At 39.4% G+C, this 12,216-nt stretch overlaps 1 protein-coding gene across 1 annotated transcript; it reads right to left on the bottom strand.

The window, feature by feature from the left end:
- Window positions 1–221: 221 nt before the first annotated feature.
- FBXO5 (F-box protein 5) lies at window positions 222–10,353 on the bottom strand. Its single transcript, XM_032338685.1, has 5 exons — window positions 9,732–10,353; window positions 4,933–5,650; window positions 3,427–3,517; window positions 2,323–2,505; window positions 222–1,169 (listed from the first exon to the last, which is right to left on the bottom strand). The coding sequence occupies exons 1-5, from the start codon at window positions 9,826–9,828 to the stop codon at window positions 918–920; spliced, it is 1,341 nt and encodes a 446-aa protein (XP_032194576.1). The 5' UTR covers window positions 9,829–10,353; the 3' UTR covers window positions 222–917.
- Window positions 10,354–12,216: the final 1,863 nt, after the last annotated feature.

Below are 12,216 nucleotides of genomic sequence, written 5' to 3'. Positions count from 1 at the left end.
GGTCTTGCCTTGAATCATCTTGGGATGCTTATTTCAAGACCCAACTTCACAACTAAAATACTGGGAGTGGAAAGAATATTGGGATCAGAATGGAACCTGGGAATGTCACAAGCTTCCCAGATGAGCAGACACAAATGGAACCAACACAATGCCTTCATACATACAAATACAGTTTCTTAGTTTCCTGTTTCTAAAATTAATATGTTTATCAAAGTAAAAAGTTCACATGACTTAGTAAGCTTGTAACAATTTTATTCATAACAGGTACAAAATTTACATTTACACGTGTGTGTATATATATACACAAAAAATCTTTATTTTCTTCTTTGACATAAAAAACAATACAGAAATATTTACATATGTACAAAAATATTAAAACATACAGACTTTATAAACAGGAAAAAGCAAGATTTCACAAAGAGTACTTTTTGGGAAATACACACACTGAAAAAGAGGTTAAAGAAAGATGACAAAACACTTGAATTTATAGACTTAAGTTATTTTGATAGGTATTAATTTGGTAAGGAAAATAAAATGTCTCAAATGCTAATAGATGGTAAACAAGATATATATTTAAGATTTTCTAGGTAAAATTACATGGCTTTCCTTTAGTGTAAAAATTGAATCAGTTTTATTTTATCCCTGAATCACAAATACCAGATAACTAACTAGTTTTCCTTTTGTTTTTAAATATTAAAATTTTCTGATTTATAATAAATTTTAAACTTTTTCCACATTAAACTGTAAAATATTTTAAGAGGCTGTATATTCTCTTTACTCACCAGGGTGAAAAATCCCATGTACTGTATTGATTTCAACACAAAATTGGAAATCAAAATACATTTACGTTTTTTAAATTAAAACCTAACATTTTCTAACTAACCTTCATGATTAAGTACAATTGATATAACAAGGTATCACAATCTGCGTAAATTATTCTTGCTTTTTTTAGTACCAGGCAGAGGACCTATTTTATAACTGGCTTTTAGGGGTTTGCCATTCAAACAGTCTTTGGTGGTATGATAATTACATAAACACCTTGTACAATAATCAAACCCACAACCTTCTCGATTACAGATCGCCCGCTGTAAATAACAATCGTATTTTGCTGGTGAATTACAGCGAATACAGGCTTTAAGGCTTTCATTCTCTTTTAAAGTCTTGGCAACCTAGAAAGAAAATCCATAAACAAATTTTAGTGAGGACTGAATGTAATTTAGGTAGAAATAAATAAGAAAGGTACCACTGAACCTTCCCCAATATATGAATAAAGGATCCATACCACACATAAAACTCCTGCCCTTAAGGAACTCACTCTTCAATGAGTGAGATAATTATCACTTGTCAAGTGATCTAGTGGCTATTTCCTAATGCTACTTTTGAATACATTCTTTTATTTCATGAATGCTTACACATAAATGCCCTAACTTAAATGTCACCTTTACTGTGAAGTCTTCCTCGCGTCACTTGGGAGTTGGTTGCTCTTTCACCTCTAGTTCTTTTTTTTGAAAAAAGCACTTATCACATTATATGGCATTTATTTTTATGTAGCCATTGTCCATTCTAGATTACAAGACTATGAAGGGTGCCATGTTTTCTTATCCATGAATTGCCTGACAGCAGATATTCAATGTTTTCTGAATAAAGTTAAATGTTATATTAGAAATTCCATCATTAACACTTAAGACAGAAACTTAAACTTCACTATGTATAATTCATACTTACTGACCAACATGAAGGTAGTTAGCAGTCAACATTTTATTTCAAATATGCACTTAGGCAAGATTATGGTTTCTTAAATTAAGCTTGCCAAATTATCCATGTGCGGAGTAGAAATTATAATACACATTGCCCAGTGATTTGAAGGTGCAATAGGAGGGCTTCAATTTCTGAAAGTTGGCCTTTATTCACTGAGTTCTATTACTCAGATATCAAAGGCAACAATTTTAAAATGTATACTGAACAGTTTGCTAAGATATTTTAAAATCAAGGTTTTCCTTGTATTTCCAAATTAGATCTCAACATCACTGAACTAACATAAACAATGTCAAATGGTATCTATTTTCTACATAGGAAGACATCTTTGTGCACTTTCCTAATTTGATTACTTGAATTAGGAATTCAATTACTTGAAATGTTTTCTTGGTGATCAACATTTCTGAGAGTAAAATGAAGGGGATAGAAGATAAAATCTCCATTAATAATTTGCTACTAGTTCTAATTATGCTATAATTAAATTTAAAGTTCTCTTTTCTTACTCTAAATCCTTTTAACAATTAAGTACCCCATAAGTTTCTAATTTATTGACAAACAAAAAATTACCTCGGAGAATTCACTGTGTCGACTGTAAGTAGAACCTTTCTGATCACCTGGATTGGATAACTTGGTTTGAGCACCTTTTTGGGGGTAAGTCCGAGCTTCGGATTTTTGAATACGAGCTAATGCAGTTCTGAACATAGTATATTCTCTTGTTGAAGCATGTGGTGAAAACTTAATGTTCTTTTCCTAATTAGAAGAAAAGTTTTAATAGGACTTAAGAATGTTCTCCTTTATTTTCAACAATCAGGCATTTTTATTGTTTGTACATGTAAAAAAGAGCAAATGAGACTGCAAAAGATTTTTCCATACATCCAATTTACCTGCACATGCTTTAAATATAGCCACACACTATACATATAGACAATACTGACAGAAACTGCAAACCAGAAATTTTGAGAAAGCACTTTAAATACTCAGCCTATATAGCGTTTAATACATCATTTATAAGGCACTAATGCCAAAACAAAGTCATTCTTTTCACCACCAATAAATGGCACATGTTTAATTAAGTCTCACATCAGTGTCATGAATGGATTCAAAATAACCTTTTAGATTAGAAAACTTTCCATTAATACCACCTTATCAATAGAAACTGAACTGGGAGAACTTAAGCAATACTTGACTAAACTTATATAGCAAATTAGTAGCACCAAAATTTAGACCCAAGTCTGCCAACTGCTAGGACTGAAATTTCAAACATGTATTGATACTCTCAGAAACATCTCCAAATTTACCAAGTTCATTTTGGAATGCAACTGAATTCCCTTCTGCACTGAAAATCTTCAATATGTTGAAAATTTAACTGAAAAAATACAAATGGCAATGAAGCTTAGCAACATGGTCAACTCTTATTATTGGAGAACTGACCAATTTTCCCTTTTAGACATGCCATTTCTAGAAGAACTCAAGAAATAAATGACTAGGTGGGATTCCTTTCCCTTTATCTTTGAATTTTGTTTAAAGAGTTCTAGTGAAAAGCAGAAATGCTTTGTGGATGTAAAGGATTTCCAGATTATCTGTTATCTGTCCTATTTTCCCCTATTTGTAAAGGTAAAGAGCACTAGCTGTTATACTTCAAAATGAAAACATCAATTGCCAAAGACTTACAGTAACTCTTTGTATTGCTTTATTATACAACTGAAATGCCCCTTTATCATCTTCTAGAATCTTCTTCCAAGTTGTACTCACTTTAGACACACTGGAAAAGTAAAAGATTATAAAGGAATCAATTAAAGCATCACAAAGAGCTAAGAGGAATAAATATACTACAGAAACATTAACAGTGCGAAGAAAAAGAAATTTCTATTAGCAGAGCTACTCAAACCTGTTTGTACATTAGAATTGCCTGAGGTACTCAAGATGTAAGGATGCCCCAGGCCTAGACATTTGGGTTTAATTGGCTTAAAAAGAGGACTAGGGAGACAAACCGTAAGTGACTCTTAATCTCAAAAAACAAACTGAGGGTTGCTGGGGGGAGAGGGGTCGGTTATGGACATTGGGGAGAGTATGTGCTATGGTGACTGCTGTGAAGCGTGTAAACCTGGCGATTCACAGATCTGTACCCCTGGGGATAAAAAATATTGTATGTTTATAAAAAATTAAAAAAAATTTTTAAAAAAGGGGGACTAGGGTAGTTTTTAAAAGCTCCTTATCAAGCCAAATACATTCAGGCTTAAGAACCATTGCTTTGTACTTCCATTTTTGTCACATCTGCAAACACCAAATAAGTAGCTCCCATTCTAAATAGGACACCATGTTAGCTTTGATATTAATAAAAGTTGTAGACAAATTTCAAAGTACTATAGGACACACTGCTATCAGTAGACATCAATTTCAAAAATCCACTTTGTTAAAAAAAGTACAACCTACATGTCAATTATCCCTCAAGAAGCTAGCCAACAATAAAAATCCATACTCCCTTTTATTTTGTTTTAGCTATATTTCAAAGACCAGCATAAAGTAACACGTGCAAAGAGTACCTATTAATTTTTTTCAAAAAGCCAAAAACAATCTGATTGGGCAGGGTCTACTCCAATAGTCCGTATAATTAATTGTTACCTCATCCTAACTGATCTTTAGTGGAATGAGGAACGGTAATATAAAAGTTTCTAAGAAACAGTCATATTCAGATCCACTTGAGTTTCCATATTTTCACTGTTAAACCAAGGAAAGCCTACATTAAAAATGGCCTACAAACATCAACTATTTTTTACTTTCAAGTATGACAGAAGTCATAAAACCTACAGGTCTTACATACCATAACTAGGATGTTGTTTTATAGTTAAGAATATACGATATAGCTTACATATTAGAAATATTCAGAATTAAAAGGAACAAAAATCCCAGTTTAACAAAAAGTTTCCTAAGTGTATAAATATGAAATGTGAAATAAATGGATTAAGTGTTTACTTTAAAAATTATCTTTCTTTCATCTTAGTGGCAGTTAAATGGTCAAATATCAGCCATTAGGCAGTCATTACCTCAATTAAACAATGCAAAAGGCTACCCTATTATGTCTTCCATAAAAGATGTTCGATGGTTTATACCAACACTCAAGTCTTCCAACAAAGATGTTCGATAGATTATACCAACACTCAAAGTAATCATACTTACTTGATTAAGTCCATATCATTGAGCTGTGTTAAAATATTTGCTAAAAGATGTCTGAGTCCCCTTCGAAAGAGTTCACTGAGAATATCTACACATTCCAGGCCCATTTTCCTGCCAATTATATTCTGTAGTTTAAAATTTTCACTGGATATAAATTCCTTCAGTTTCTCCCAATCTATTTTAGGATTTCGCTTGGCATTCTTTTTTAATGTTGAACAAACCATTTTTGCAAAATGAAGAGCCGGCAGCAAGTTTTTGCTGGGATATTGGTCAGGGCTTTGCATCTGTAGGCAGGACTGTGGACTGTCACTGAAATTTTCCAAGGGAAGGCTACCCTCTTCATGTTCATTGAAGCCACTTTGCTGGGAAAATGAAGAATAGCCACTGTCTTCGTAAGGTCTACTGGTCTCTAGTTCTTCTATTTCATTTGAACTATTAAGTATTTGTTGCACCTGTTGATTTTCCTTGTTGTGAAAGAGCTTGTTTTCATTTTCAGTTTCAAGTTCTACAACCTTGGGGCTCACAATTGGTGACCCAATATCTGATAACCTTACATAGTCTTCAATGCAGTCTTTATAAGAACCTTCCAAAAATGCAGGAGTATAAGAACCTAGTCTTCCAGTGTCATCAGGCTTTAGCATATCAAGTCCAGGATGAATATGGTCATAGTTAAAATCACATTTCATTTTGACAGAAAGAGTAGAACTTTCTTCTTTACAACCTACAAAAAAAACCAACAAAAAACTGTTTAATGACAAAATTTTCATACATTTCTACTTCTTAAATACACAGAGGTATAATTACTTTGCATTCTTTTAGCACTATGTCTTGCCTATGTAGCTATGAAATTATCCAAGTTTATTTACTGAGATGTGACAATGAGGAAATAGAATTAACTCTTAGTAAGTACATACATCTTATTCTTAAAAGGGGACTTCAAAAGATGGCTTTTAGTGTATAATCTTAACATTTGACTTTTAGAGTCTCCAGCTGATTGAGTAAAAAATATTGGAAAAAGGGATTACTTAGCACCTATCTGTACTTATGGAATAAGGAAATGTGATGCAACAAGTGCCATCTGAAGTCAAGAAATTCTTAAACACAAATTTGTATAAGATTTAGACATTAGCTATTATTATTTTAAGCCTTACAAAAAACTAGGAGTTAAGTAAATTTAAACACCCATCAGTTAAAATCTACCTGAACTCCCACAACTCTCATCTCTAAGTTTTATTCTGATCAGTGGTATGAGTGAGTCTGATTTAATTAAGGTGTTTGTCTACTCTGCCAGATAGTAAACTCAACCAAAGGGACACCTCCCTTTATCTCATCTAGTATGTGCTAGAAATAGAAACTCTGCAATTTTCAATTACTGAACTAAGATTTCTCGTGACTAATTAACCAAAGAGCCAGATGATTTAATAGTTCAGATATTAATCAGAAGATCTGATAAGTAAGAACAATACTATAATCAGTAGAAGACTAGATATAAGAATGTGAGAGTGGCTGGGAAGAAAGATTGTATTACTGTTCAGTTTTAAATAACTGAGGAAGATATGACCTGAGCTGAAGGCAGGCGCTTAACTGACTGAGCCACCTAGGCATCCCTCCTCTTCTCATGTTTAGAACCCAGTTACTGGGAAACTCTGTTTGTTGTAGAACCCTTTCATTCAACACCACTCTTTGAATATGAACAGCTCTTTAAAATTTAGACTTAACGATGATTCAAACACCTTATTTTTTTTTTTTTTAAAGTTTACAATTCCCATTTGCTTTCAAACACTTGCTCCTCACAATCTTCTGATGTAGGATGAAGAGGTATTATTACCTTGTGTTTTACAAAGGAGGACACTGAAGTTCAGAAAGTAGCTTGCCCACATTTTGACATTGTAGTTGAGGGACAGATTACCCTCTTTTACTATAAATTCAGTGTTCATTCCATTATCTCACTTGGAAAGTGAGATAAAAGTATATAAAAAAAGTATGCAAGTATAGGTTCACAGATTGTGGGTTATAATCCAATATTGCCTTATTAATGTCTCTGCTCAAATTGTTTCAGCTTTCACTACTGTAAGTTCATGTCCACTTGAAATACTTCTATTATTTCATTTTTGGAGCATTTCTTACTTTCTGGCATGACAAGATGCTCTAGGTTCATCTTCTATTTTTCCTGTTCCAGGCCTAGAATCACTTATTTTTCCAAGAACTCTGGTTCCTTTTATTGGTTCCAAAATCTGGATCCTGGTTGTAGGTTTAGTTTTAAAATGTGAAATTATGTAATATACTTTAAAGTTGGAGAGGTAGAATTCTAGGGTATGTTGGATTTATTCATTGTGTAATAAAGAACCTTGAGGGGTTGAGTTGAGATATCCAGTTGACATTTTTAAAGATCATTGGCAACTGTAGAGAATGGACTGTAGGAAGGTACAAGTGGAAAAAAGAAGGCTGGTTAGTAGTATATATCATAGGTGTCCAGAGAGCTGATTAACTGATACTTGGATGACTGCAGTGGAAATGAAAATAATTGGGTGGATCTGAGGTCTCTTTAGGAGAGTCAACAGAACTTGCTGATGCTTTTTTGGATGCTGAATGAGAGAAAGTGAAGTAAAAAAATACCCTGGGTTTAAAATCTTGACTATCTAAGGTATAAAGTGTTATTTGCTGTATCAGGGAAAACTGAGGCAGTTAACTTTTAAAGCCTATTTTCCGTTCTATAAAATGGGGTTTAAGAACCTAAAACTGGACTAAATGTATGGCACAGTCCCATGACATACGGCATTTTTATCACATTTTAAAACCAAATATTTCATAATGCTCTTATTGCAAATCACAAATGTTTTAAAAGTAGCAAAATACCTTTCACACTATATTGCAGATTATATACTTTTTCTAAAAATCAGATCCAACTTCAAGTAAAAATATTTGCTTAGCCTTCTAACTAGCTTTGTGACATAAAATATTCAATTAGTTCCTTTCATTTTTTCTAAAATGGATACTAATATCTACCTTATGTTATTGGGTGAAGATTCAACAACCTGCATTTTTTAAACCCCATTTACCAACACACTGTCCAATCATGAAAGGTGGTATTACAGTTAACTGTACAAAAGTTTGACTTGCATTTAACTTTCCAAGTCAGAACAAATACTCCATATTAAAATACCATAGCTAAATGAACTACAATGCTTAATAATTTTTACAACTATCTGAATGTTAAATGATTAAGTTCTACAATCTGCAGTACCCATAATCACCATGTGCCCAACATTAGGCATGGCTATTCCTTTAAGAGTTTGAGACCTCTAAAGCTTGCAGCCATCTGCTGCAAATCAGCCATCTCTACAAGAAATTTTAGGAAAGCTTGCCTTCAAAAATTACCTGGATGCGATAAACTTTTAATCTCATTTTCTCAAATTTGTAAACAGGCAATGAAATTCTTAAGAGATAGCAAACACTCAGAGGAGTGAGGTGGTAATACCAGACAACTGGATTAAGTAATCAAAATACCATTTCTTAAAACCATCAAGCTTTAGAACTTCATAGGGAGATTTAGGATTGAGGATTAACAATTCGAATTAACAATTCGACTTTGTGATATTTTGCAGTCACTGAAAGATGCTCCTTTCATTAGAAAAGGAGTCTTAAGAGACTGGAGAAATAGATTTAACCTGTTAAAATTATTTTTCCTCCAGTCTCTTAAGACTCCTTTTCTAATGAAAGGAGCATCTTTCAGTGACTGCAAAATATCACAAAGTCAAATTGTTAATTTTTAAAAAATGTGGTACTTTCTGAGGAAAAATAAACGCATTTGGATCCCTTTTCAGATAGCAACAAAGAGGATAAAAATAACCGGTTTGAGTGCCTTCCACTCTAACCGGGTTTGGGAATAGAGGGCTATGTAGTTCTTCAGGAGAGCAGGAAAAACCAGCAAAAACAAAACAAAACAATCCTTCCATTCTGAGAAAATCAGCTACAGAAGGATAAACTCTCCGTTTCGTATTAAAAAAAATGCTTCCCGCCCCCCCCCACTTTTGACCCCAGGCCTTGGAAACGAGTTACTGGGCAAAGGGAAAATTGGAAAGGGTGGGGGGGGGGGATGTGTTTTGTTTGGACATCCCTGTACAGCCTGGCCCGACGAGGGGGTCCCTCCATTTGGCGGGAGTGGGTAGGGTAAGACCATGGAAATCCTGAGGGGTCGGAGAGGTGGCCCCTCAGGGCGCGGGCCGGGTGGAGGAGGCGGGAGATAAGCGAGCAGGATCTCCCGCGCCCGCCAGCAGGAGTGAGGCGGCGAAAACCCGGGGAAATTGCCCGCAGACCCGAGGGTGCGGGGTAAACACGGCAAAAGGGCGCAGGGAGTAGGGCTTAAGCACCTGGCCAGACCCCAGGGGCCGGGGGCTCGCGAGCCCTGTCAGAGCCCAGGCCCCAGGGTGGGGGAGGGGTGGGGGCATTTGGCGCCTCTTCAAGCGGGGTGGGGACAAGGATAGGTAGATCCTGCCAGGGGAAAAGGGCGCCCCGAAAGGCCGAGCCCTTCACCTTCTTCGGAGCTGACGTCCAGGTTCGGCCTGGAAAGGAGAGACCCGGGCCCGCCACCCGCCTCGGCACTGAGGGCCTCCCCTCCCTGAGCCCCAGCCTTTCCCCCCCTCCCCCGCCTCAGGAACCGCCACCGACGCCCGCTCGGCTCCGCCCGGCCCGCCGTGGGGCGCACACAGGACTCGGAAGGGGGTCGGGTTCGGTTGCGGCCGCCCCCCAACCCCGCACTCCCTTTCTGGGCCGCGTGCCCCCCGCACCCTCTCCTCACTCACCGTCTGAGGAGCGAGGGCGCCCGGCGGCTGTCAGGGCGCTGCAGCGGCAGGAGCTGGAAGGGGGCCGTGAGGAGCAGCGGCAGGGGCGCTGGCTCATGCCAGTGGAAGTGGGGGTCGGCCTCAGGTGAGGAAACAGCTACCACCGCAGAACACCAGGCCGACCGCGTCACAGAGCTGTATCTCCTAAAAGGCGCCAGCTGGTACTTTTAAAATCTTTGAATTTGGTGCCCAAATCCACACGGCCCAATGGGGTGCGTTGCTCGCACGCGCGCTCCAATAGAAAGGCGGTGGGAGGGGGTGTCCTCACCCACGCCCAATTGGAGGCTGCCGAGGCGGGGCCCAGCTGTGAAGCCCAACCTCCCTCCTTCTCCCCGGCTCCGCGCGTCGGGAAAGATGCTGCGGCAGGGGGCGGGCCTAGGGGAGAGGCCTCCGAGCGCGCGGAGACCGCGGCCAGGCCGCACGTGGAGATAGCCTACCACGCATGCGTGAACCCGCCAAGCTTCCTTCCGTCTCGGGAAGAGGTTTCCTGCAAGTCCTAATTTCATCCTGAAGGCAGCTCTGGCTTCTGTCCGAAGATCTCCAGTGGGTACAAAGGGTAGCCGACTTTCTTCCATCAGCACACAAGCCGGTGTTTGGTGAGCGGCGACTCCGGTCGTCCGGGAATCCAGACTTTCCGGAAGACAAGCCCACCCCCCAGCCCTACTTAGCCCGCCTCTCTAGGATTTAGGCGCGCTCCTCTCTCCCCCTCAGTTTCGCCCCACCCTCTGCCCTGTGCGTCTGCGCAGGCGTCTGTGGCGGGCCGTGGCTGCGGAGTTGGCGGGGTGGCGCTTGCGCGCTGGGGACCCCCGCGTTTCTCCGGCAGAGGAGCAGGCGGCGGTGGGTGGATGCGCGCGGCTTCCGGCGCACACGGCTGCTCAGGCGGCTGGTTTGACTGGAGATGTGGGGCCACGTCTCCCAAGGGCCTTTCCGCGGGGGCGGTGGTGGGACAGTCAGTCACTTCTGTCTTGTAAGCGTATTTATTTGTATTTTCAACGACAGTTCTCCAGGCACCACCGCTTTGTACGGACGTTAAGTTTATTAAATTTGTATCTACGCTTTCCTCGGTTTTTATTTACTCCAGGGTCCAGGCGCACGAGACAGTAGTCCTGCCCCAAATTAAGTTTATAAAACGTCCTGACGTAAGAGTTCCAGTTCCCACATCCGAGGGCAGGAGGCCTCAAGGCCAGGGAAGGATTTTTTAGTGATGGCAGGGGAATGGGTGGAATTATTTCTTAGGTCTTCGGGGACGACTGGCACCGTATTACTAGTCATGTTGAACTTCTGCAGAGTGTGCACTAAGTGGTGACCGTGCATCCTATGCGCTCAGCTTACACCCCAGGGAAACTACGGGGTTTAAGCTCCCCAGACTCCGATCCCGGTCTTTTGCGGCTCTCCCTCTTGCTTTTCTGCAGCCTGAGGGAGATTGAATACTGGATTTACCTCTCAGCGTCCCGTTAAATTGGCGGCAAGTGTGGTGGGGCAGGGCTGAGAGGGTGTGAGTTCTGCCAGGTGCTGGGTGGATCCGCTTGGTGCAGAATTGTGATAATGAGTCCATCATGGTGTATAGCATTACTTTTCATCTTTTAGGATGTTGCCTTAAATTAGTGTTTTTCTGGATTACTGAAATTTGGGCATCCCGGTAAGTTTTGCACCTGAGTGATAGCGTCCCGTTCGCTTGTCTTAGCCTGGCCTTGGAGCTGGGCCTTGGGAGGTGGAGGGTTGAAAAGACAAAAGTCTTACCCTTCAGATTTACATATTATGGGAAAAGATATCGGACAGTTACCAATTCAGTGCAGAAAAGAGTAATAGAAAAATAATGGGGTAGAGGGTGGGCAGTAGGGGCATAGAGGAATGACTTCCATTGGTCAAGAGCTTTGAATAAAGATCGGACTATTGGGAGGGTTTGTTCCAGAGCTATAAGGTTGTCTAGAGTGCATTGAGCAAGTGTAAGATTGGGAGGTTAGGTCAGAGAGAGAGAAGCCAGATCCTGTAGGATTTTGTATGTTTACATGTGGAGTTTTGAGTTTCTTCTGCTTGCTGTGGTAATTGGAGGGATTTCAGCCAGGGAGTGATTTGTTGAATGAATGTTAAAACTACAGTAGCTTTTTGTCTTCTAGGCATTTTGTAAATGTTAGCCTTTAAGTCTCACAATAACCTTGGCATTATTTTCATTTTTGATTGTAAAAGTGTAGTTTGATGCTTGCAGAACTACCCAGTTACTAAGCAGAAATTCCAGTCCCATTTTGCTTCATAAGTCCGTGTACTTTCCTCTGTGTTATACTGAGGAATAATAGTATTTGCTGGAAGCCTGACTGTTTATAGTACATTTTCACATTACTTCCCCATTTGACCTTGGAGATCATTACTCCTCTTTTCTTTTCAGATGTAGACAAATGTATGAAATTTGAGGGGAAGAACAGTTTTCATTTAATTGAGCACCTGCACT

Source organism: Mustela erminea, chromosome 4 (genome assembly GCF_009829155.1).
Source record: "Mustela erminea isolate mMusErm1 chromosome 4, mMusErm1.Pri, whole genome shotgun sequence".
Lineage (NCBI taxonomy): Eukaryota > Metazoa > Chordata > Mammalia > Carnivora > Mustelidae > Mustela > Mustela erminea.
Note: the sequence above shows the minus strand (reverse complement) of the source record. Positions and strands in the feature narration are given on the sequence as shown.